Consider the following 27,943-nt stretch of genomic DNA (forward strand, 5'->3'; position numbering starts at 1 on the left):
CTAGGAGGGGCTCAGAAGATGCCTTTTAAAGACTCTGCACGGATATAGAGATGCATTCTTTGTCCTTATCTCATCCGAAGAAATAGATCTTTCCCGGTGTTATACAGTGCAGAATAATTTATCACGAACAGAGGGAACCATAAGGTACGAGAAGTGAATGAGTCCAGCTGGGGGAACTGAGTGCTCCTCCATCTCGACCTGCCGTCAACGGGAGAAGGTTGGAGACTTCATCTACTGTGAGTCTACCCAAGCAGAAGGATATCAGCCTGGTATGTCAGAAGCACAGTGGGAAACTGCCCGGCGCACAAACGACTACCCACAAAGCAGAACTATAAAAACTGTTGTGATTGACAGGGAGTCAAAATGTACAAGGGGAACCAAAAGAACTAAAAACGTTGATCCCCACCAGCCTTAAGCGAGAGTGGAAGAAGGAGACACTGACACTGGTTTATTGCCAAGGCATTTTCCATCACGTACAAGGTAATGGGACTTAGTTGGTTTTGATGAATTTTTCACAGACTTACAGGTTTCTGATGAAGTGAGGTAAGTAATGAGGTCATCTATAGATCATGAAGATAAATGAGGTCATCTATAGATCATGAAGATAAATGAGGTCATCTATAGATCATGAAGATAATACTCAATGGGGGGGACCATCTAACATAACATTGGTGTAATGCAACCATCTCATTTACTTTGGAATAGGAAGCAGGAGGTTTATCAAAAATAGAAGAAAGGAACAATGGAGCAATTGCCCAGAATTACTACTTTCCTGCTCTCATTTTTCAGCTGCCTACTGGAACATGATAGCAGCAACCTTTCTGGTTGCAATGGGTACCTTCATCACTTTCCTGTGTACCGATTTTTATTAATATATCCCAGTCGGCTGTGCATTAGTATTGGGTTGAGACCAATAATACAACACTATTTCCTTTATAAGTGGGTTCTTCTACGCTATTTGTACCCAATCATAACAGGATAGAGTACTTTGTGATCTAATGTTTGGGGAATGTACATCCATTTAGTGAATTAATTGGCAATTTTGGGTGCAAATTTTAGCACCAAATCCAGAAATTAATTTATAAGGAATTAAAAATATAAAAGAAGAGCTGATGCGTTCTCTTCCATCTGGATCCTATTCTGGGTTTAGGTCTAGTGATGAGCGAGCATTCTTAGGCATTCCTGTTTCTTAGGCATTCCTCACATGTATTAAAGCTGTCAAACAGTCGCAAATCATGCGCACGGAGTGACTAAAACATAACGGCCGAGCACGCTGAAGATACTCGGCGAGCACCCGAGCATGCTCGCCAAAAGGGTTAACAGAACATACTCGCTCATCACTATTTAGGTCCTAAAACTGTATATGTGATTACAGCATTAACAAGACACACGTACACACTGGATCCATATAGGTTATAGGGTCACCTGAACATGCAGTACACCACACTATAGAAAGAGCATCATTCATCTCTTGTAATGAGCTTTATTATTACCAATGGAAATGGTCATTATACCATCTAATCGAGGGAAACTTGGAGCCAAAATGTTGAAGAAGTTGCAATCATTCATGGTATCAATCAACAGGATGGAAACCAGAAAGAAGTTCTGCAGCTAAATTCCTGTTAACATATGTGATTGAAGGGAAAATATATGGAATTATCAGTCTGATTTATGGCGGATCTGGTAGGATGACACATTCTAAAATGCCATGAGATACCACAATGAGCTCACTTTTCTCATAATCTTGAATATATGTATACATTGTTTTGTGTGTCCTGCACATATGAAATTTTTGTGATGTCCCCACAGAAAGTAGAGTAATTGGTGACAAAACTGTTCTGTTATATAATAAAATAATATTTTATATGCAGTAAGGATCGGATTGTAAACCACAATTGGTAACCATGTCCATGCGGCATGAACAACCTGCTTGCAAATCTTCCTCTTAGCCCATTTACCTCCTTAACCGAGACCTTGGGGGCATGAAACGTTTAGTAATATTGTAAATAAATAGCTACGTGCATGTGTGGATATCTCCAGTAAAGGTATTGCGCGTGTTAGGATAGCTGTATACATGCAAAAATTATGAGACTTAATAGGAAAATATTAAATGCTATATTTTTTCAGTGTCATCTTTTTTTTTTACTTTACTTGGTTTCATGTGTCTGTAGCTGCTTTTCAAAGTCACTGCAAATTATGCAAAGTTTTATGCAAGTTTGTGTTTTTTTTTTTACTTAATGCAATTTTTGGTGTCAATTTGGATGCATTTTTGATATTACAAAATCATGTAATTCTTGGAGGAAGCTAGAAACCACATGATGTATGAATCAATTGACTTGTAATTGTAAAAATGCAACAACAAAAAAAACACAAGTGCTAAAAAACTGAGAAGTTTTAAAGTCACATCAGAAAAAAAGAAATATAAATGCATCTAAAACGCTGCAAAAAATGTAGCCTTCAATGGTTATTCCTAACATCCACAGGATAGGTAGTAACTTGCCCTGTTGGAAAGGAGCAATGGCTACTCATACTTGTCCATCATACTCTATCGGACGTCCGTAAAAAAATTGAGCGCTTTACTAAAAATTTTTTGGCCACCGCACCTTTACGATGGGACATTTCAAAGCACCAATTTTGGCATCGGTGAGGTTTCAAGGATCAATTGCCACAAATCAGAAACAAATGATCTATTCTGTGGTTATTATTACCTATCCCATGGAAAGATGTATTTTGCATCAGTGTTTGTATACCAAAACCAGGAGTGGAACTTAGAGAGAAAAACTTTAATTGAAAGATCGACCCCTGTTCTGTGTTTTGGAGACACTCCTGGTCTTGGCATACAAACACTGATGAAATACTGATCAAAATTACTGATGTGTGAATAAAGCTTAAAAAGGAAAAACTCATATATATATATATATATATATATATATATATATATATATATTTATATTTGTATTGGAAAAGATGTATGCATGCACTTTTTTCCTATACAGAAGCCTATGGGAAAAAAGTAAACAAAGAAAAACACCACTTCCATCTTCCATATGCAATTATATTTTATTCAGTGCTATTATTAATATTGCAAGCTGTGCTGAAATGCAACCATAAAGGTCTCTATAAGAAAGCAGTGTAAAATTGCGAGAAGTACTATTCCTACCTATATGAATGGTAGTCCAGAATTTATAATAAGGGCTCATACCCATATGTGTGAAAAAAAGCTCCAATATCTGGACCGAAAAAATGGACGAGTGTCATGCGATTTTCATGGGAGAACATTCAATTTTCCACACCTACCATCCAATTTACATCCGATTGTCATGCGTATACGATCCGATTGCAATGCAATTTTAACATGGGCTTTTACATAGAAGAATTCTCTATGGAATTTACGCATGGTTTTCCAAGGAAATTGAGATATATGTTCAGTGCTTTGCTTGTGTTGCTTACTGTACATGTCATTTATTATTACATTAAAGACTTTTTAATAAAAAATGGCTTGGGGTCCCCCTAAATTTTTATAACCAGCAGAGGGAAAGCAGACAGCTGTGGGCTGATATTTGTAGCCTGGGAAAGATGTAATAGCCATGGAGGTTCCCAGGCTACTAATATCAGACCTCAGCTGTATACTTAGCTTTACTGGTTATTAAAATGAGGAACCCCCCCCAAAAAAATTGACGTGGGGTCCCCCTATTTTAACAACCAGCAAAGGCTAGACAGACAGCTGCGGGCTGATATTAATAGCCTAGGAAGGGGCCAAGGATATTGGCCCCTTCCCAGACTACAAACATCAGCTCTCAGCCACCCCAGAAAGGGCGCATCCATAAGATGCGCCAATTCTGGTGCTTAGCCTCCGCTCTTCCCACTTGCCCTGGTGCCGTGGCAAGTGAGGTAATAGGTTTGGGGTTGATGTCAGCTTTTAATTGGCAGCTGACATCAAGTCCAGGGGATAGTAATGGAGAGGCGTCTATAAGACGCCCCCATTACTAACCCCTTAGTCAAATAGTGCAATAAAACTCCAACACCCAGAATAAAATAATTTATTTGAAATAAACACACAGACTCCTTTAATAAATCTAAATTTAATCAAAGGTCTTATACTTACCATTAAGCCCATTCAATTGAAGCCCATGTCACCTGCAATAAAGAATAAGATAATAAAGCAACCTCATCCTCACCTCTCCGACATGAAGAAAATAATACATACATACATACCCGTGACGGGTCTAGCTCTGCTACATCTAGATGGCAGGCTACATTGTTGCTTGATGCGACTATACTGCCTGCCATCTTGTAGAGACACTGAGCTGCGCATGCTTGCGCACCTCAGTGACTCACTGTGACGTGATAAAGTTGAGCTGGGTTCATATCCAATGAACTCGGTTCACATCGCTGACGTCACTGCGAGCATGAGAAAGTTCTCACTGCACATGCGCTGATGTCATTGAGATGATCGGAGTTCATTGGATATTAACTCCGATGACCTTTCTGCCGGCCCCGCGACCATGAGAACTTTCTCATGCTCATAGCAACATCAGTGAGGTGAACGGAGTTCATTGGATATGAACCCTGCTCACCTTTATCACGTCACTGCGAGTCACTGAGGTGCGCAAGCATGTGCAGCTTAGTGGCTCTGCAGGATGGCAGGCTGTATAGTCGCATCAAGCAACAATGCAGCCTGCTATCTAGACCCGTCGCGGGACAAATGGATTATTTTCTTCACGTCAGAGAGGTGAGGATGAGGTTGCTTCATTTTATTTTTATTGCAGGTGACATGGGCTTCAATGGAATGGGTGTAATGGTAAGTACAAGGGTATGTGCACACGATCAGTGTTCACTGCGAATTGGAAGCAGCGCAAGTGCGCTGCGTGCAATCCGCAGCGGCCGCAGCTGCCAAATGTTACAGCATAGTGGATGGGATTTATACAAATCCCATGTCCACTACAGTTGAGCTGTAATCCATTTAATAACATTGGTCAGAGTGCAATGCAATTTTTTATCAGATTGCACTTGTCCATTTTCCTCGCAGATGGGTATGAGCTCTAATATATCCACTGGATACAATGTTGCAAAAAGTTGATGAAGCTTCCAGAAGAACAGGACCATTATTCTGTGCTATGTTGCCCATATTTTTATATAATTCCATGGGTGTGAAAAAAAAAATTGCAAGGTCCGAGTGCAGTCCAATTTTTACTCATCCATCTCATAGAAAACCCGACATTTCATCAGCTGCGTACAGTAAAATCACAGCGTAAAAAGTCAGAATAGAACAGATAGATTAGATATACACTGTGTTCCAAATTATTATGCAAATAATATTTTCTCAGATTTTCCCAAATTACCTATATGAATTGCAGTCATTGAAATTTTCCAGTCAAATAACTATTAGAGTACAACTGAAAGGTTTTGTACAAATTGCCTATGATAACAGTATATTTTTAAAAAAAATAAAAAACTCAAACTGCACTCAAAATGCATGTTCCAAATTATTATGCACAGCAGAGTTTTCAACCTTTTCATTTTAATAAAGACCAAAAAAATGGTCATTTTTGAAATTATAAGCATTAGCAGGTTATTACAAACTGAAATCAAACAGTTTTCAACTCAAAACTTTATTCTAGGTGATGTTACATTTGCACATAGGACCCCTTGTTCGAAAGGAGCTTCTGAACTCTCTCGTCCATTGAATTTGTCAGGTTTTGGATGGTTTCTGCTTCAATTGTTTTGCATGAGGACAGAATACCCTCTCAGAGCTGTTGCTTAGATGTGAACTGCCTCCCGCCATCATAGACACTCCTTTTGATGATGCTCCAGAGGTTCTCAATGGGGTTGAGGTCAGGGGAGCATGGGGGTCACACCATAAGTTTGTCCCCTTTTATGCCCATAGCAGCCAGAGATGCAGATGTGTTATGTGCAGCATGAGACTGGGCATTATCATGCATGAAAATGATCTTGCTGCGGAATACACGGTTCTTCTTCTTGAACCATGGAAGGAAGTGCTGTTTGAGAAACTCAACATACATTATGGAGTCCATCTTTACCCCTTCAGGGATCCTAAAAGGGCCGACAATCTCTCTCCCCATGATTCCAGCCCAAAACATTACTCCACCTCCTCCTTGTTAGCGCCGTAGCCGTGTTTGCATGGGGTGTCCATCAACCAGCCATCCTCCACTCCATCCATGTCGACCATCGAGATCATTTCATGCATGATAATGCCCCGTGGCTACTTTGAAGAACCTAGAATATAAGACATATTTTCAGTTGTTTCACACTTTTTTGTTAAGTATATAATTCCACATGTGTTAATTCATAGTTTTGATGCCTTCAGTGTGAATGTACAATTTTCAAAGTCATGAAAATACAGAAAAATCTTTAAATGAGAAGGTGTGTCCAAACTTTTGGTCTGTACTGTACATATAATAGATATAAAGATGTCAGTGACATATAGAATTAGTACACTGACTGTGTAGCTTACTGTACATGTATTTAATTAATAAATTAATAGATTTCTGAAAATAATGGGGTGGAATCACCTGAAATTTTATTAACCATTAGAGGGAAAGCGGACAGCTGGGGGCTGATGTTTATAGCCTAGGAAGAGGCCATGGATATTAGCCCCCTACTAGACTAAAAACATCAGCTCTCAGCCACCCCAGAAATAGCGCATCCATAAGATGCGCCAAATCTGCCTCTTAGCCTCCGCTCTTCCCACTTGCCCTGGAGCGGTGGTGAGTGGGGTAATAGGGTTGGGGTTAATGTCAGTTTTTTATTGGCAGCTGACATAGTGTCCAGGGGTTAGTAATGGAGTGGGTTCTGTAAGACACCATGCACTCACTATTCTGATGGTGCAGTCACTGTGTACGTATATTACATTACTGATCCGGAGTTACATCCTGTATTATACTCCAGAGCTGCACTCACTATTCTGCTGGTGCAGTCACTGTGTATATACATTACTGATCCTGTACTGATCCTGAGTTACCTCCTGTATTATACTCCAGAGCTGCACTCACTATTCTGCTGGTGCAGTCACTGTGTACATGTACATTACATTACTGATCCTGAGTTACATCCTGTATTATACTGCAGAGCTGCACTCACTATTCTGCTGGTGCAGTCACTGTGTACGTACATTACATCACTGATCCTGAGTTACATCCTGTATTATACTCCAGAGCTGCACTCACTATTCTGCTGGTGCAGTCACTGTGTACATACATTACATTACTGATCCTGAGTTACATCCTGTATTATACTCCAGAGCTGCACTCACTATTCTGCTGGTGGAGTCACTGTGTACATACATTACATTACTGATCCTGAGTTACATCCTGTATTATATCCCAGAGCTGCACTCACTATTCTGCTGGTGCAGACACTGTGCACATAGATTACATTACTGATCCTGAGTTACATCCTGTATTATACTCCAGAACTGCACTCACTATTCTGCTGGTGCAGTCCCTGTGCACTTAAATTATATTACTTATCCTGCACTGATACTGAGTTACATCCTGTATTATACCCCAGAGCTGCACTCACTATTCAACTGGTGCAGTCACTGTGTACATACATTACATTACTGATCCTGAGTTACATCCTGTATTATATCCCAGAGCTGCACTCACTATTCTGCTGGTGCAGTCACTGTGTACGTACATTACATTACTGATCAAGAGTTACATCCTGTATTATACCCCAGAGCTGCACTCACTATTCTACTGGTGCAGTCACTGTGTACATACATTACATTACTGATCCTGAGTTACATCCTGTATTATACCGCAGAGCTGCACTCACTATTCTGCTGGTGCAGTCACTGTGTACATACATTACATTACTGATCCTGAGTTACATCCTGTATTATACTCCAGAGCTGCACTCACTATTCTGCTGGTGGAGTCACTGTGTACATACATTACATTACTGATCCTGAGTTACATCATGTATTATACCCCAGAGCTGCACTCACTATTTTGCTGGTACAGACACTGTGTACATATATTACATTACTGATCCTGAGTTACATCCTGTATTATACTCCAGAGCTGCACTCACTATTCTGCTGGTGCAGTCACTGTGTACTTACATTATATTACTTATCCTGCACTGATACTGAGTTACATCCTGTACTATACCCCAGAGCTGCACTCACTATTCAACTGGTGCAGTCACTGTGTACATACATTACATTACTGATCCTGAGTTACATCCTGTATTATACTCCAGAGCTGCACTCACTATTCTGCTGGTGCAGTCACTGTGTACATACATTACTGATCCTGTACTGAACCTGAGTTACCTCCTGTATTATACTGCAGAGCTGCACTCTCTATTCTGCTGGTGCAGTCACTGTGTACATACAGTACATAACTGATCCTGAGTTACATCCTGTGTTATACTCCAGAGCTGCACTCACTATTCTGCTGGTGGAGTCACTGTGTACATACATTACATTACTGATCCTGAGTTACATCCTGTATTATACTCCAGAGCTGCACTCACTATTCTGCTGGTGCAGTCCATGTGTACTTACATTACATTACTTATCCTGCACTGATACTGAGTTACATCCTGTATTATACTCCAGAGCTGCACTCACTATTCTGCTGGTGCAGTCACTGTGTACATACATTACTGATCCTGTACTGAACCTGAGTTACCTCCTGTATTATACTGCAGAGCTGCACTCACTATTCTGATGGTGCAGTCACTGTGTACATACAGTACATTACTGATCCTGAGTTACATCCTGTGTTATACTCCAGAGCTGCACTCACTATTCTGCTGGTGCAGTCACTGTGTACGTACATTACATTACTGATCCTGAGTTACCTCCTGTATTATACTCCAGAGCTGCACTCACTATTCTGCTGGTGCAGTCACTGTGTACGTACATTACATTACTGATCCTGAGTTACCTCCTGTATTATACTCCAGAGCTGCACTCACTATTCTGCTGGTGCAGTCACTGTGTACATACATTACTGATCCTGTACTGAACCTGAGTTACCTCCTGTATTATACTCCAGAGCTGCACTCACTATTCTGCTGGTGCAGTCACTGTGTACGTACATTACATTACTGATCCTGAGTTACATCCTGTGTTATACTCCAAAGCTGCACTCTCTATTCTGCTGGTGCAGTCACTGTGTACATACATTACTGATCCTGTACTGAACCTGAGTTACCTCCTGTATTATACTGCAGAGCTGCACTCTCTATTCTGCTGGTGCAGTCACTGTGTACATACAGTACGTTACTGATCCTGAGTTACATCCTGTGTTATACTCCAGAGCTGCACTCACTATTCTGCTGGTGCAGTCACTGTGTACGTACATTACATTACTGATCCTGAGTTACATCCTGTGTTATACTCCAGAGCTGCCCTCACTATTCTGCTGGTGCAGTCACTGTGTACGTACATTACATTACCGATCCTGAGTTACATCCTGTGTTATACTCCAAAGCTGCACTCTCTATTCTGCTGGTGCAGTCACTGTGTACATACATTACATTACTGATCCTGAGTTACATCCTGTATTATACTCCAGAGCTGCACTCACTATTCTGCTGGTGCAGTCACTGTGTACGTACATTACATTACTGATCCTGAGTTATATCCTGTGTTATACCCCAGAGCTGCACTCTCTATTCTGCTGGTGCAGTCACTGTGTACATACATTACATTACTGATCCTGTACTGATCCTGAGTTACAACCTGTATTATACTCCAGAGCTGTACTCACTATTCTGCTGGTGCAGTCACTGTGTACATACATTACATTACTGATCCTGAGTTACATCCTGTATTATACTGCAGAGCTGCACTCACTATTCTGCTGGTGCAGTCACTGTGTACATACATTACATTACTGATCCTGAGTTACATCCTGTATTATACTCCAGAGCTGCACTCACTATTCTGCTGGTGGAGTCACTGTGTATATACATTACATTACTGATCCTGAGTTACATCCTGTATTATATCCCAGAGCTGCACTCACTATTCTGCTGGTGCAGTCACTGTGTACGTACATTACATTACTGATCCTGAGTTACATCCTGTAATATACCCCAGAGCTGCACTCACTATTCTGCTGGTGCAGTCACTGTGTACGTACATTACATTACTGATCCTGAGTTACATCTTGTATTATACTGCAGAGCTGCACTCACTATTCTGCTGGTGCAGTCACTGTGTACATACATTACATTACTGATCCTGAGTTACATCCTGTATTATACTCCAGAGCTGCACTCACTATTCTGCTGGTGGAGTCACTGTGTACATACATTACATTACTGATCCTGAGTTACATCCTGTATTATACCCCAGAGCTGCACTCACTATTTTGCTGGTACAGACACTGTGTACATATATTACATTACTGATCCTGAGTTACATCCTGTATTATACTCCAGAGTTGCACTCACTATACTGCTGGTGCAGTCCATGTGTACTTACATTACATTACTTATCCTGCACTGATACTGAGTTACATCCTGTATTATACCCCAGAGCTGCACTCACTATTCAACTGGTGCAGTCACTGTGTACATACATTACATTACTGATCCTGAGTTACATCCTGTATTATACTCCAGAGCTGCACTCACTATTCTTCTGGTGCAGTCACTGTGTACATACATTACTGATCCTGTACTGAACCTGAGTTACCTCCTGTATTATACTGCAGAGCTGCACTCACTATTCTGCTGGTGCAGTCACTGTGTACATACAGTACATTACTGATCCTGAGTTACATCCTGTGTTATACTCCAGAGCTGCACTCACTATTCTGCTGGTGCAGTCACTGTGTACGTACATTACATTACTGATCCTGAGTTACCTCCTGTATTATACTCCAGAGCTGCACTCACTATTCTGCTGGTGCAGTCACTGTGTACATACAGTACATTACTGATCCTGAGTTACATCCTGTGTTATACTCCAGAGCTGCACTCACTATTCTGCTGGTGCAGTCACTGTGTACGTACATTACATTACTGATCCTGAGCTACATCCTGTATTATACTCCAGAGCTGCACTCACTATTCTGCTGGTGCAGTCACTGTGTACATACATTACATTACTGATCCTGAGTTACATCCTGTGTTATACTCCAGAGCTGCACTCACTATTCTGCTGGTGGAGTCACTGTGTACATACATTACATTACTGATCCTGAGTTACATCCTGTAAAATACCCCAGAGCTGCACTCACTATTTTGCTGGTACAGACACTGTGTACATATATTACATTACTGATCCTGAGTTACATCCTGGATTATACTCCAGAGCTGCACTCACTATTCTGCTGGTGCAGTCCATGTGTACTTACATTACATTACTTATCCTACACTGATACTGAGTTACATCCTGTATTATACCCCAGAGCTGCACTCACTATTCAACTGGTGCAGTCACTGTGTACATACATTACATTACAGATCCTGAGTTACATCCTGTATTATACTCCAGAGCTGCACTCACTATTCTGCTGGTGCAGTCACTGTGTACATACATTACTGATCCTGTACTGAACCTGAGTTACCTCCTGTATTATACTGCAGAGCTGCACTCACTATTCTGCTGGTGCAGTCACTGTGTACGTACATTACATTACTGATCCTGAGTTATATCCTGTGTTATACCCCAGAGCTGCACTCTCTATTCTGCTGGTGCAGTCACTGTGTACATACATTACATTACTGATCCTGTACTGATCCTGAGTTACAACCTGTATTATACTCCAGAGCTGTACTCACTATTCTGCTGGTGCAGTCACTGTGTACATACATTACATTACTGATCCTGAGTTACATCCTGTATTATACTGCAGAGCTGCACTCACTATTCTGCTGGTGCAGTCACTGTGTACATACATTACATTACTGATCCTGAGTTACATCCTGTATTATATCCCAGAGCTGCACTCACTATTATGCTGGTGCAGTCACTGTGTACGTACATTACATTACTGATCCTGAGTTACATCCTGTATTATACCCCAGAGCTGCACTCACTATTCTGCTGGTGCAGTCACTGTGTACGTACATTACATTACTGATCCTGAGTTACATCCTGTATTATACTGCAGAGCTACACTCACTATTCTGCTGGTGCAGTCACTGTGTACATATATTACATTACTGATCCTGAGTTACATCCTGTATTATACTCCAGAGCTGCACTCACTATTCTGCTGGTGGAGTCACTCTGTGCATACATTACATGACTGATCCTGAGTTACATCCTGTATTATACTCCAGAGCTGCACTCACTATTCTGCTGGTGCAGTCACTGTGTACATACATTACTGATCCTGAGTTACATCCTGTATTATACTCCAAATCTGCACTCACTATTCTGCTGGTGCAGTCCCTGTGTACTTACATTACATTACTGATCCTGCACTGATACTGAGTTACATCCTGTATTATACCCCAGAGCTGCACTCACTATTCAACTGGTGCAGTCACTGTGTACATACATTACATTACATTACTGATCCTGAGTTACATCCTGTATTATATCCCAGAGCTGCACTCACTATTCTGCTGGTGCAGTCACTGTGTACGTACATTACATTACTGATCCTGAGTTACATCCTGCATTATACCCCAGAGTTGCACTCACTATTCTGCTGGTGCAGTCACTGTGTACGTACATTACATTACTGATCCTGAGTTACATCCTGTATTATACTGCAGAGCTGCACTCACTATTCTGCTGGTGCAGTCACTGTGTACATACATTACATTACTGATCCTGAGTTACATCCTGTATTATACTCCAGAGCTGCAATCACTATTCTGCTGGTGGAGTCACTCTGTACATACATTACATTACTGATCCTGAGTTACATCCTGTATTATACTCCAGAGCTGCACTCACTATTCTGCTGGTGCAGTCACTGTGTACATACATTACTGATCCTGAGTTACATCCTGTATTATACTCCAGATCTGCACTCACTATTCTGCTGGTGCAGTCCCTGTGTACTTACATTACATTACTTATCCTGCACTGATACTGAGTTACATCCTGTATTATACCCCAGAGCTGCACTCACTATTCAACTGGTGCAGTCACTGTGTACATACATTACATTACAGATCCTGAGTTACATCCTGTATTATACTCCAGAGCTGCACTCACTATTCTGCTGGTGCAGTCACTGTGTACATACATTACTGATCCTGTACTGAACCTGAGTTACCTCCTGTATTATACTGCAGAGCTGCACTCACTATTCTGCTGGTGCAGTCACTGTGTACGTACATTACATTACTGATCCTGAGTTATATCCTGTGTTATACCCCAGAGCTGCACTCTCTATTCTGCTGGTGCAGTCACTGTGTACATACATTACATTACTGATCCTGTACTGATCCTGAGTTACAACCTGTATTATACTCCAGAGCTGTACTCACTATTCTGCTGGTGCAGTCACTGTGTACATACATTACATTACTGATCCTGAGTTACATCCTGTATTATACTGCAGAGCTGCACTCACTATTCTGCTGGTGCAGTCACTGTGTACATACATTACATTACTGATCCTGAGTTACATCCTGTATTATACTCCAGAGCTGCACTCACTATTCTGCTGGTGGAGTCACTGTGTACATACATTACATTACTGATCCCGAGTTACATCCTGTATTATATCCCAGAGCTGCACTCACTATTCTGCTGGTGCAGTCACTGTGTACGTACATTACATTACTGATCCTGAGTTACATCCTTTAATATACCCCAGAGCTGCACTCACTATTCTGCTGGTGCAGTCACTGTGTACGTACATTACATTACTGATCCTGAGTTACATCTTGTATTATACTGCAGAGCTGCACTCACTATTCTGCTGGTGCAGTCACTGTGTACATACATTACATTACTGATCCTGAGTTACATCCTGTATTATACTCCAGAGCTGCACTCACTATTCTGCTGGTGGAGTCACTGTGTACATACATTACATTCCTGATCCTGAGTTACATCCTGTATTATACCCCAGAGCTGCACTCACTATTTTGCTGGTACAGACACTGTGTACATATATTACATTACTGATCCTGAGTTACATCCTGTATTATACTCCAGAGTTGCACTCACTATAATGCTGGTGCAGTCCATGTGTACTTACATTACATTACTTATCCTGCACTGATACTGAGTTACATCCTGTATTATACTCCAGAGCTGCACTCACTATTCTGCTGGTGGAGTCACTGTGTACATACATTACATTACTGATCCTGAGTTACATCCTGTATTATATCCCAGAGCTGCACTCACTATTCTGCTGGTGCAGTCACTGTGTACGTACAATACATTACTGATCCTGAGTTACATCCTGTATTATACCCCAGAGCTGCACTCACTATTCTGCTGGTGCAGTCACTGTGTACGTACATTACATTACTGATCCTGATTTACATCCTGTATTATACTGCAGAGCTGCACTCACTATTCTGCTGGTGCAGTCACTGTGTACATACATTACATTACTGATCCTGAGTTACATCCTGTATTATACTCCAGAGCTGCACTCACTATTCTGCTGGTGGAGTCACTGTGTACATACATTACATTACTGATCCTGAGTTACATCCTGTATTATACCCCAGAGCTGCACTCACTATTTTGCTGGTATAGACACTGTGTACATATATTACATTACTGATCCTGAGTTACATCCTGTATTATACTCCAGAGCTGCACTCACTATTCTGCTGGTGGAGTCACTGTGTACATACATTACATTACTGATCCTGAGTTACAGCCTGTATTATATCCCAGAGCTGCACTCACTATTCTGCTGGTGCAGTCACTGTGTACGTACATTACATTACTGATCCTGAGTTACATCCTGTATTATACCCCAGAGCTGCACTCACTATTCTGCTGGTGCAGTCACTGTGTACGTACATTACATTACTGATCCTGATTTACATCCTGTATTATACTGCAGAGCTGCACTCACTATTCTGCTGGTGCAGTCACTGTGTACATACATTACATTACAGATCCTGAGTTACATCCTGTATTATACTCCAGAGCTGCACTCACTATTCTGCTGGTGCAGTCACTGTGTACATACATTACTGATCCTGTACTGAACCTGAGTTACCTCCTGTATTATACTGCAAAGCTGCACTCACTATTCTGCTGGTGCAGTCACTGTGTACGTACATTACATTACTGATCCTGAGTTATATCCTGTGTTATACCCCAGAGCTGCACTCTCTATTCTGCTGGTGCAGTCACTGTGTACATACATTACATTACTTATCCTACACAGATACTGAGTTACATCCTGTATTATACCCCAGAGCTGCACTCACTATTCAACTGGTGCAGTCACTGTGTACATACATTACATTACAGATCCTGAGTTACATCCTGTATTATACTCCAGAGCTGCACTCACTATTCTGCTGGTGCAGTCACTGTGTACATACATTACTGATCCTGTACTGAACCTGAGTTACCTCCTGTATTATACTGCAGAGCTGCACTCACTATTCTACTGGTGCAGTCACTGTGTACGTACATTACATTACTGATCCTGAGTTATATCCTGTGTTATACCCCAGAGCTGCACTCTCTATTCTGCTGGTGCAGTCACTGTGTACATACATTACATTACTGATCCTGTACTGATCCTGAGTTACAACCTGTATTATACTCCAGAGCTGTACTCACTATTCTGCTGGTGCAGTCACTGTGTACATAAATTACATTACTGATCCTGAGTTACATCCTGTATTATACTCCAGAGCTGCACTCACTATTCTGCTGGTGGAGTCACTGTGTACATACATTACATTACTGATCCTGAGTTACATCCTGTATTATATCCCAGAGCTGCACTCACTATTCTGCTGGTGCAGTCACTGTGTACATACATTACATTACTGATCCTGAGTTACATCCTGTATTATACTCCAGAGCTGCACTCACTATTCTGCTGGTGGAGTCACTGTGTACATACATTACATTACTGATCCTGAGTTACATCCTGTATTATATCCCAGAGCTGCACTCACTATTATGCTGGTGCAGTCACTGTGTACGTACATTACATTACTGATTCTGAGTTACATCCTGTATTATACCCCAGAGCTGCACTCACTATTCTGCTGGTGCAGTCACTGTGTACGTACATTACATTACTGATCCTGAGTTACATCCTGTATTATACTGCAGAGCTGCACTCACTATTCTGCTGGTGCAGTCACTGTGTACATACATTACATTACTGATCCTGAGTTACATCCTGTATTATACTCCAGAGCTGCACTCACTATTCTGCTGGTGGAGTCACTCTGTGCATACATTACATTACTGATCCTGAGTTACATCCTGTATTATACTCCAGATCTGCACTCACTATTCTGCTGGTGCAGTCCCTGTGTACATACATTACATTACTGATCCTGAGTTACATCCTGTATTATATCCCAGAGCTGCACTCACTATTCTGCTGGTGCAGTCACTGTGTACGTAGATTACATTACTGATCCTGAGTTACATCCTGTATTATACCCCAGAGCTGCACTCACTATTCTGCTGGTGCAGTCACTGTGTATGTACATTACATTACTGATCCTGAGTTACATCCTGTATTATACTGCAGAGCTGCACTCACTATTCTGCTGGTGCAGTCACTGTGTACATACATTACATTACTGATCCTGAGTTACATCCTGTATTATACTCCAGAGCTGCAATCACTATTCTGCTGGTGGAGTCACTCTGTACATACATTACAGTACTGATCCTGAGTTACATCCTGTATTATACTCCAGAGCTGCACTCACTATTCTGCTAGTGCAGTCACTGTGTACATACATTACTGATCCTGAGTTACATCCTGTATTATACTCCAGAGCTGCACTCACTATACTGCTGGTGCAGTCGCTGTGTACATACATTACTGATCCTGTACTGAACCTGAGTTACCTCCTGTATTATACTGCAGAGCTGCACTCACTATTCTGCTGGTGCAGTCACTGTGTACATACAGTACATTACTGATCCTGAGTTACATCCTGTGTTATACTCCAGAGCTGCACTCACTATTCTGCTGGTGCAGTCACTGTGTACGTACATTACATTACTGATCCTGAGTTACATCCTGTGTTATACTCCAGAGCTGCACTCACTATTCTGCTGGTGCAGTCACTGTGTACGTACATTACATTACTGATCCTGAGTTACATCCTGTGTTATACTCCAAAGCTGCACTCTCTATTCTGCTGGTGCAGTCACTGTGTACATACATTACATTACTGATCCTGAGTTACATCTTGTATTATACTCCAGAGCTGCACTCACTATTCTGCTGGTGCAGTCACTGTTTACGTACATTACATTACTGATCCTGAGTTATATCCTGTGTTATACCCCAGAGCTGCACTCACTATTCTGCTGGTGCAGTCACTGTGTACATACATTACATTACTGATCCTGTACTGATCCTGAGTTACAACCTGTATTATACTCCAGAGCTGTACTCACTATTCTGCTGGTGCAGTCACTGTGTACATACATTACATTACTGATCCTGAGTTACATCCTGTATTATACTGCAGAGCTGCACTCACTATTCTGCTGGTGCAGTCACTGTGTACATACATTACATTACTGATCCTGAGTTACATCCTGTATTATACTCCAAAGCTACACTCTCTATTCTGCTGGTGCAGTCACTGTGTACATACATTACTGATCCTGTACTGAACCTGAGTTACCTCCTGTATTATACTGCAGAGCTGCACTCTCTATTCTGCTGGTGCAGTCACTGTGTACATACAGTACATTACTGATCCTGAGTTACATCCTGTGTTATACTCCAGAGCTGCACTCACTATTCTGCTGGTGCAGTCACTGTGTACGTACATTACATTACTGATCCTGAGTTACATCCTGTGTTATACTCCAGAGCTGCACTCACTATTCTGCTGGTGCAGTCACTGTGCACATACATTACATTACTGATCCTGAGTTACATCCTGTGTTATACTCCAAAGCTGCACTCTCTATTCTGCTGGTGCAGTCACTGTGTACATACATTACATTACTGATCCTGAGTTACATCCTGTATTATACTCCAGAGCTGCACTCACTATTCTGCTGGTGCAGTCACTGTGTACGTACATTACATTACTGATCCTGAGTTATATCCTGTGTTATACCCCAGAGCTGCACTCTCTATTCTGCTGGTGCAGTCACTGTGTACATACATTACATTACTGATCCTGTACTGATCCTGAGTTACAACCTGTATTATACTCCAGAGCTGTACTCACTATTCTGCTGGTGCAGTCACTGTGTACATACATTACATTACTGATCCTGAGTTACATCCTGTATTATACTGCAGAGCTGCACTCACTATTCTGCTGGTGCAGTCACTGTGTACATACATTACATTACTGATCCTGAGTTACATCCTGTATTATACTCCAGAGCTGCACTCACTATTCTGCTGGTGGAGTCACTGTGTACATACATTACATTACTGATCCTGAGTTACATCCTGTATTATATCCCAGAGCTGCACTCACTATTCTGCTGGTGCAGTCACTGTGTACGTACATTACATTACTGATCCTGAGTTACATCCTGTAATATACCCCAGAGCTGCACTCACTATTCTGTTGGTGCAGTCACTGTGTACGTACATTACATTACTGATCCTGAGTTACATCTTGTATTATACTGCAGAGCTGCACTCACTATTCTGCTGGTGCAGTCACTGTGTACATACATTACATTACTGATCCTGAGTTACATCCTGTATTATACTCCAGAGCTGCACTCACTATTCTGCTGGTGGAGTCACTGTGTACATACATTACATTACTGATCCTGAGTTACATCCTGTATTATACCCCAGAGCTGCACTCACTATTTTGCTGGTACAGACACTGTGTACATATATTACATTACTGATCCTGAGTTACATCCTGTATTATACTCCAGAGTTGCACTCACTATTCTGCTGGTGCAGTCCATGTGTACTTACATTACATTACTTATCCTGCACTGATACTGAGTTACATCCTGTATTATACCCCAGAGCTGCACTCACTATTCAACTGGTGCAGTCACTGTGTACATACATTACATTACTGATCCTGAGTTACATCCTGTATTATACTCCAGAGCTGCACTCACTATTCTGCTGGTGCAGTCACTGTGTACATACATTACTGATCCTGTACTGAACCTGAGTTACCTCCTGTATTATACTGCAGAGCTGCACTCACTATTCTGCTGGTGCAGTCACTGTGTACATACAGTACATTACTGATCCTGAGTTACATCCTGTGTTATACTCCAGAGCTGCACTCACTATTCTGCTGGTGCAGTCACTGTGTACGTACATTACATTACTGATCCTGAGTTACCTCCTGTATTATACTCCAGAGCTGCACTCACTATTCTGCTGGTGCAGTCACTGTGTACATACAGTACATTACTGATCCTGAGTTACATCCTGTGTTATACTCCAGAGCTGCACTCACTATTCTGCTGGTGCTGTCACTGTGTACGTACATTACATTACTGATCCTGAGTTACATCCTGTATTATACTCCAGAGCTGCACTCACTATTCTGCTGGTGCAGTCACTGTGTACATACATTACATTACTGATCCTGAGTTACATCCTGTGTTATACTCCAGAGCTGCACTCACTATTCTGCTGGTGCAGTCACTGTGTACGTACATTACATTACTGATCCTGAGTTACATCCTGTGTTATACTCCAAAGCTGCACTCTCTATTCTGCTGGTGCAGTCACTGTGTACATACATTACATTACTGATCCTGAGTTACCTCCTGTATTATACCCCAGAGCTGCACTCACTATTCAACTGGTGCTGTCACTGTGTACATACATTACATTACTGATCCTGAGTTACATCCTGTATTATACTCCAGAGCTGCACTCACTATTCTGCTGGTGCAGTCACTGTGTACATACATTACTGATCCTGTACTGAACCTGAGTTACCTCCTGTATTATACTGCAGAGCTGCACTCACTATTCTACTGGTGCAGTCACTGTGTACATACAGTACATTACTGATCCTGAGTTACATCCTGTGTTATACTCCAGAGCTGCACTCACTATTCTGCTGGTGCAGTCACTGTGTCCGTACATTACATTACGGATCCTGAGTTACCTCCTGTATTATACTCCAGAGCTGCACTCACTATTCTGATGGTGCAGTCACTGTGTACGTATATTACATTACTGATCCAGAGTTACATCCTGTGTTATACTCCAAAGCTGCACTCTCTATTCTGCTGGTGCAGTCACTGTGTACATACATTACATTACTGATCCTGAGTTACCTCCTGTATTATACTCCAGAGCTGCACTCACTATTCTGCTGGTGCAGTCACTGTGTACATACATTACATTACTGATCCTGAGTTACATCCTGTATTATACTCCAGAGCTGCACTCACTATTCTGCTGGTGCAGTCACTGTGTACGTACATTACATTACTGATCCTGAGTTATATCCTGTGTTATACCCCAGAGCTGCACTCTCTATTCTGCTGGTGCAGTCACTGTGTACATACATTACATTACTGATCCTGTACTGATCCTGAGTTACAACCTGTATTATACTCCAGAGCTGTACTCACTATTCTGCTGGTGCAGTCACTTTGTACATACATTACATTACTGATCTTGTACTGATCCTGAGTTACATCCTGTATTATACTCCAGAGCTGCACTCACTATTCTGCTGGTGCTGTCACTGTGTACATACATTACATTACTTAGAAACTTAAGTTACATCCTATACAGTGGGTACGGAAAGTATTCAGACCCCTTTAAATTTTTCACTCTTTGTTTCATTGCAGCCATTTGGTAAATTCTAAAAAGTTCATTTTTTTCTCATTAAAGTACACTCTGCACCCCATCTTCACTGAAAAAAAAACCCAGAAATGTAGAAATTTCTTGTAAATTCATTAAAAAAGAAAAACTGAACTATCACATGGTCATAAGTATTCAGACCCTTTGCTCAGTATTGAGTAGAAGCACCCTTTTGAACTAGTACAGCCATGAGTCTTCTTGGGAATGATGCAACAAGTTTTTCACACCTGGATTCGGGGATCCTCTGCCATTCTTCCTTGCAGATCCTCTCAAGTTCCGTCAGGTTGGATGGTGCACGTTGGTGGACAGCCATTTTCAGGTCTCTCCAGACATGCTCAATTGGGTTTGGGTCAGGGCTCTGGCTGGGCCAGTCAAGAATGATCACAGAGTTGTTCTGAAGCCACTCCTTTGTTATTTTAGCTGTATGCTTAGGGTCATTGTCTTGTTGGAAGGTGAACCTTCGGCCAAGTCTGAGGTCCAGAGCATTCTGGAAGAGTTTTTCATTCAGGATATCTCTGTACTTGGCCGCATTCATGTTTCCTTCAATTGCAACCAGTCGTCCTGTCCCTGCAGCTGAAAAACACCCCCATAGCATGATGCTGCCACCACCATGTTTCACTGTTGGGATTGTATTGGGCAGGTGATGAGCAGTGCCTGGTTTTCTCCACACATACCACTTAGAATTATCACCAAAAAGTTCTATCTTCGTCTCATCAGACCAGAGAATCTTATTTCTCATAGTCTGTGAGTCCTTCATGTGTTTTTGAGCAAACTCTATGCGGGCTTTCAAATGTCTTGCACTCAGGAGAGGCTTTCGTCAGGCTACTCTGCCATAAAGGCCCGACTGGTGGAGGGCTGCAGTGATAGTTGACTTTGTGGAACTTTCTCCCATCTCCCTACTGCATCTCTGGAGCTCAGCCACAGTGATCTTGGGGATCTTCTTTACCTCTCTCACCAAGGCTCTTCTCCCACGATTGCTCAGTTTGGCTGGATGGCCAGGTCTAGGAAGACTTCTGGTGGTCCCAAAATTCTTCATTTAAGGATTATGAAGGCCACTGTGCTCTTAGGAACCTTGAGTAATGCAGAAATTCTTTTATAACCTTGGCCAGATCTGTGCCTTGCCACAATTCTGTCTCTGAGCTCCTTGGGCAGTTCCTTTGAGCTCATGATTCTCATTTGGTCTGACATGCACTGTGAGCTGTGAGGTCTTATATAGACAGGTGTGTGCCTTTCCAAATCAAGTCCTATCAGTTTAATTAAACCCAGCTGGACTCCAATGAGGGAGTAGAACCATCTCAAGGAGGATCACAAGGAAATGGACAGCATGTGATATAAATATGAGTGTCTGAGCAAAGGGTCTGAATACTTATGACCATGTGATATTTCAGTTTTTCTTTTTTAATAAATTTGCAAAAATTTCTACAGTTCTGTTTTTTTTTCAGTCAAGATGGGGTGCAGATTGTACTTTAATGAGAAAAAAAATCAACCTTTTAGAATTTACCAAATGTATAAGGCTGTGTACACACAGTGAGTTTTTGGTGACCTTTTGACACTGTGTAATTTGGGTTCGTCAAAAAGCAGCATCTAACAGTTCCAGCACAGTGGATGGGATTTAGAGAAATCTCCTGTCCTTTGTGCTTTTTTTTTACTCAGTGTAAACTGACCTGCGGTGCCTGTTTCAAATCCGCAACATGTTGATTTCTCTTGCGCGTACGCTGAGTTTTATGTACAGATTTTTCCTATAGAATTGCATTAGATCCGGAAAATCTGCAGGAAAAAAATGCATAAAAAACGCAATGCAAAAACACAAGTAACCTAATTTACTTAATAGATGCAGAAAATCTGCAACATCAAAAACTCCCCAAATTCTCATTGTGGGCACGTAGCCTCATTGTAATGAGCTTCATTCTCAGATCTCCAATCTTCCACCTTTCCCTGCTTGATCGTGTGTCTGTGCACTTTGCATTCTGGGATATGCCGTCTTTACATCAAAAACGGAACAATAATCTAATAAAAAGAAAACTAACTCACCCACTTCAATATGTAGGTTAAGCTATTATGGGAGTGTCTGATGAAAAGTTTGTCGACTGTTTCCAGGATGTTTCAGGATATGGTAGAGTAGATCAGAGCAAAGAAGCTAACAGAATGGGATAAGTTTACATGCGGTGAGGTTCTCTGTACCGGGAACTTGTGCTGCACACGGACTCAGCGACGACGCAGGTAAGAGCACCTCACTCTCCACATCACGCCGCACATCACGCTGCACATCACGCTGCACATCACGCTGCACATCACGCTGCACATCACGCTCCACATCACGCTCCACATCACGCTGCACATCACACTGCACATCACGCTGCACATCACGCTCCACATCATGCTGCACATCACGCTGCACATCACGCTGCACATCACGCTCCACATCATGCTCCACATCACGCTGCACATCACGCTCCACATCACGCTGCACATCACGCTGCACATCACGCTGCACATCACGCTCCACATCACGCTCCACATCACGCTGCACATCACGCTGCACATCACGCTGCACATCACGCTCCACATCACGCTCCACATCACGCTGCACATCACGCTGCACATCACGCTCCACATCACGCTGCACATCACGCTGCACATCACGCTCCACATCACGCTCCACATCACGCTGCACATCACTCTGCACATCACGCTGCACATCACGCTGCACATCACGCTCCACATCACGCTCCACATCACGCTGCACATCACGCTGCACATCACGCTGCACATCACGCTGAAACAATGGATACTGGAAGCCTGTGCTAGCATTTCTTCTGCGGTGTTGCTATCAGTGTGTCAAGAGTGGGAGAAGAGGGTTGCATTGACAATCCAACACAATGGGCAGCACTTTGAACACATTTTATAAGTGGTCATAAACTTGTAAAAAACTCATGAACGAATAAAGTTACGTTAAAACCAAGCACACCATTGTTTTTCTTATAAAATTCTCAATAAGTTTGATGTGTCACATGACCCTCTTCCCATTGAAAAAAATAAAGTTAGATCCAAAATGGCTGACTTCAAAATGGCCACCATGGTCACCACCCATCTGGAAAAGTTTTCCCTCTCCCATATACTAATGTGCCACAAACAGGAAGTTGATATCATCAATCATTCCCATGGCTGCAATGAAACAAAGAGTGAAAAATTTAAAGGGGTCTGAATACTTTCCGTACCCACTGTATAAGGCTGTGTAATATTTTAACCCGTCCTGGGCTCTTTATTAGTGTCCCCCATCCTGGGCCCCTTCCTAGTGTAATGTTCTTCATTATGTAATAATATAGCCCGTCCTGGGCCATTTATTAATGTCCCCCATCCTGGGCCCCTTCCTAGTATAATGTTCTCCATCATGTAATAACATATCCCATCCTGGGCCTTTATTTATTAATGTCCCCCTTCCTGGGCCCCTTCGTAGTATAATGTTCTTCATTGTGTAATAATATAGCCTGTCCTGGGCCATTTATTAATGTCCCCCATCCTGGGTCCCTTCCTAGTATAATGTTCTCAATCATATAATAATATATCCCATCCTGGGCCTTTATTTATTAATGTCCCCCTTCCTGGGCCCCTTACTAGTATAATGTTCTCCATCATGTAATAATATATCCCGTCCTGGGCCTTTTTTAATAATGTCCCCCATCCTCGGCCTCTTCCTATAATAAAGTCCTCCATCCTAGGCAACTTCCAGATGTCTCATCCTGGCCCCTTTCGGTAATGATGTTCCCCTTCCTGGGCCCTTCCAGTAATAATGCCCCCAATCCTCGGCTTCATCCTATAACAATGTCCCCCATCCTGGGCCCTTTCCTGGTTTAATGTCCCCCATCCTGGTACAATGCCCCTCATTCTGGGCCCCTTCCTAGTATAATGTGCCCCATACTGGTACATTGCCCCCCATCCTGAGCCCCTACTGTTCTTCTCCAGCACATTTGATCATGATCATGATTATTCTTACCTTTCCCCGATCCTATGACATGCAGCATCCCCCTTAATATCTGGCTCAGAAGCCAGGAGCTGACTTCGGTGTGCTGACATTGGCAGCCATGATGTCACTGCCATGCGTCACCTTTTGCTGGTAAGCCTATGTCTGCTGCCAGCCTCTGATTGGTTAGCAGCGTGTATTGCAGTGCAGGGAGTCGGCAGGTCTCTGCGCCACAATACATTTCAACTGAATGTGTGTCTGACACACATCCAGGTGCAATTGTCGCTAGTGTCAGCAGACCCTCTCCTGCATGGGCTCAATCGTGGTCGCCCCCTCTATGACCATGATTGTTATACCCCTGCCCTTTGGATATGTTCACACATTGCATTTTTTTTCTGAAAAGAAAAAAGACCCGTAATGTTTTACTATACCAGCAAAGTGAATGACATTTGTGAAATCTCATGCATATGCTGCTTATTTTTTCCTTGGTCGTTTCAAATCTGCAGCATGTAAATTCTTTCAGAGTTTTTGCAACGTTTTTCAACCATTCAAATGAATGGGAAAAAAATCCCATCAAGAATGAACGCAAAAAATGAAATTTATCTGATGTAAATATTGAACGTGTGCACATGTCCCTTTAGTGTATAAAATGAATAAGTAAATGACATGATTAATTTGCTATATTGTTGATAGGGGTCCATGCAAAAGGACTCTAGAAAGGAAATATTACAAAATCAGTGAAAAGGGTTCTCCAAGAAAAGCAAAATACGTTCCTTTTTCACAGGATAGGTGAAAAAAAATATCAATGTAAGCCTGAATGATGAGATAACAGGGGTTCTCACGACCTCTATGTGAATTGAGCGGTAGTGAGCATGTGTGACCACTTCTCCATTCACTAGGAGTCATAGTCGCACATGCTCACTACCGCTCCATTCACATAAGTGGCTTGTGATACCTTTTTTTATATTATTGGTGGTCTGAGCAGCCGGACCCCCAAGAATCATACATTTATCATCTATTCTGGAAGCAAATGATAAAAAAAACCTGAGGAGGCAGGGGGAAAGGGGATCTTTTGGAGATGTTTTCTTGTGTATTTACGTGAAAAGAGGGGTCCCATTTGAGACTGTCCTACCTAAATTATGTTGTTTTCTTCCCCAGGCGCAGATCACTATGACCCCATTTTCTGCTCTACAATCATGCACGAATATCTCAAACGTCACTCTCCAAAGCACCTCAGATGTGAGGGCTAATGAAACAACCATCATTCATATTGAGGTCCCTAAAGGGGTCTTCTTATTCCTGTGTGTCCTCAGCCTGCTGGAGAACATCCTGGTGGTCGTGGCTATAGCGAAAAATCACAACCTTCACTCTCCGATGTACTTTTTCATATGCTGCCTGGCTGCGTCAGACATGTTGGTCAGTATTAGCAACCTGGTGGAGACCCTAATCCTGATCCTTCTCAGCTATGCCGTCATTGAGTATAATGAACCCATGGTCAAAATGATGGATAACATTCTAGATACCATGATCCTCTGTTCCTTGGTGACTTCTCTCTCATTTCTCGGAGCTATTGCGGTGGACCGCTACGTCACCATCTTCTACGCTTTGAGATACCATAGCATTATAACCCAGCGTAGGGTGGTCAGCGCCATTATTGGGGTCTGGCTGGCCAGCATAGCTTGTAGTGTCACATTCATAGTATTTTCGGACAGCCATGTCGTCATTTTGTGTCTTATTGGGTTTTTTATCTTCATGTTGGTCTTAATGTTGGGTCTCTACATCCACATGTTCGTTTTAGCGAGAAAACATTCCCAGATCATCATGGCCCAACAGAAAGGAGTGCGAAGGGGATTCTCTCCTCATCAAGCCATTGCCAAACTCCGAGGAGCCATCACCTTGACCATGTTGCTTGGCATCTTCTTTCTATGCTGGGGACCCTTTTTCCTTCACCTCACCCTAATTGTGTCTTGTCCCAAGCACCCCTTCTGCCGTGAATACTTCAAGTACTTCAACATCACCTTTGTTCTTATGATATTTAACTCTATTATTGACCCTATTATCTACGCTTTCCGAAGCCGGGAGCTGAGAAAAACTCTGAAGGACATTGTGATGTGTTGTTCCATGTGACGGTACAAGGGGGATGGGGGGGACAGAAGCATAGAGAACATCTGAACTTCTTGTCCAAGTCCCCTCCTTCCCCCAAAAATGTACTACTGACTTGTATGGGGTAAAAATATGTCAGAAAAAGACTGCAGGTAAATATGACGAGCACCAAGACGTAATGAACGTGTGGACGGAGATAAGGTTACTACTGTGGAAACACTCATGGTCCTGAATTCTGGGCGTTTTATAGTTTTTTGCGACTCTTGAAATGTACTCTATCTGGAGATGTGTGGGAAAGGCAATGCTCCCTGGGAAAAGTATACAAATTAGATCTCCTCCCCCAAGGAAAAACTGTCTCTCTGGTGCCATCTATAGGTAATTGTAAGTCAATGTCTGACCCCAATCAAGGACCTCAGCCAAATCAGAGACATCAATCTGTACAGAAATTTATGAAATTAAGACTCCTTCTACCCTAGAAGATGCCAGTCACTAAGATATACATACGAAATGAACATTGGCAATGTGAGACTATGGGTGGCCCGTTGATCAGTCTGATCATATTTTAGGATTGGGAGGGACCATCTGAATCACCTCAATGAAAAGGCGACAATCATATAATATTAAATGTCATGTAATAAAAAGTCTTTAATTACCGTAATAAACACGGTCACAAAAACTCTTTCTTTTCTTGTTACTTAAAGTATTCTGTGAACCAATATATTGCCTGAAATCACTTTTCCCGTGAGTTCCAATGTGCCAAGCAGACGCTGTTCATTGCGTCCTATAGACTTTTGATGTCAATGGTATTTTGGGAAAAAGTTAATTAATAGAGTATTAGAGGAGAGTCTAATGACATTAAGGGGTTATTCCCCCCCAAAAAACAAGTTATCCCCTATCCATAAGATAAGGGAATAACTTGGTGATCACTGAAGATCCGACCACTGGGACTCTCAGTGAT

General features: G+C 42.1%; 1 protein-coding gene across 1 annotated transcript; it reads left to right on the forward strand.

Annotated features, from left to right (window-relative positions):
• MC1R (melanocortin 1 receptor) lies at positions 1–27,661 on the forward strand. The gene is made up of 2 exons (XM_073659214.1): positions 1–480; positions 26,041–27,661. The coding sequence occupies exon 2, from the start codon at positions 26,053–26,055 to the stop codon at positions 27,007–27,009; it is 957 nt and encodes a 318-aa protein (XP_073515315.1). The 5' UTR covers positions 1–480; positions 26,041–26,052; the 3' UTR covers positions 27,010–27,661.
• Positions 27,662–27,943: the final 282 nt, after the last annotated feature.

Source organism: Phyllobates terribilis, unplaced genomic scaffold (assembly GCF_046119375.1).
Source record: "Phyllobates terribilis strain yellow unplaced genomic scaffold, ASM4611937v1 Scaffold_13__5_contigs__length_258822181, whole genome shotgun sequence".
In the NCBI taxonomy this organism is placed as follows: Eukaryota; Metazoa; Chordata; class Amphibia; order Anura; family Dendrobatidae; genus Phyllobates; species Phyllobates terribilis.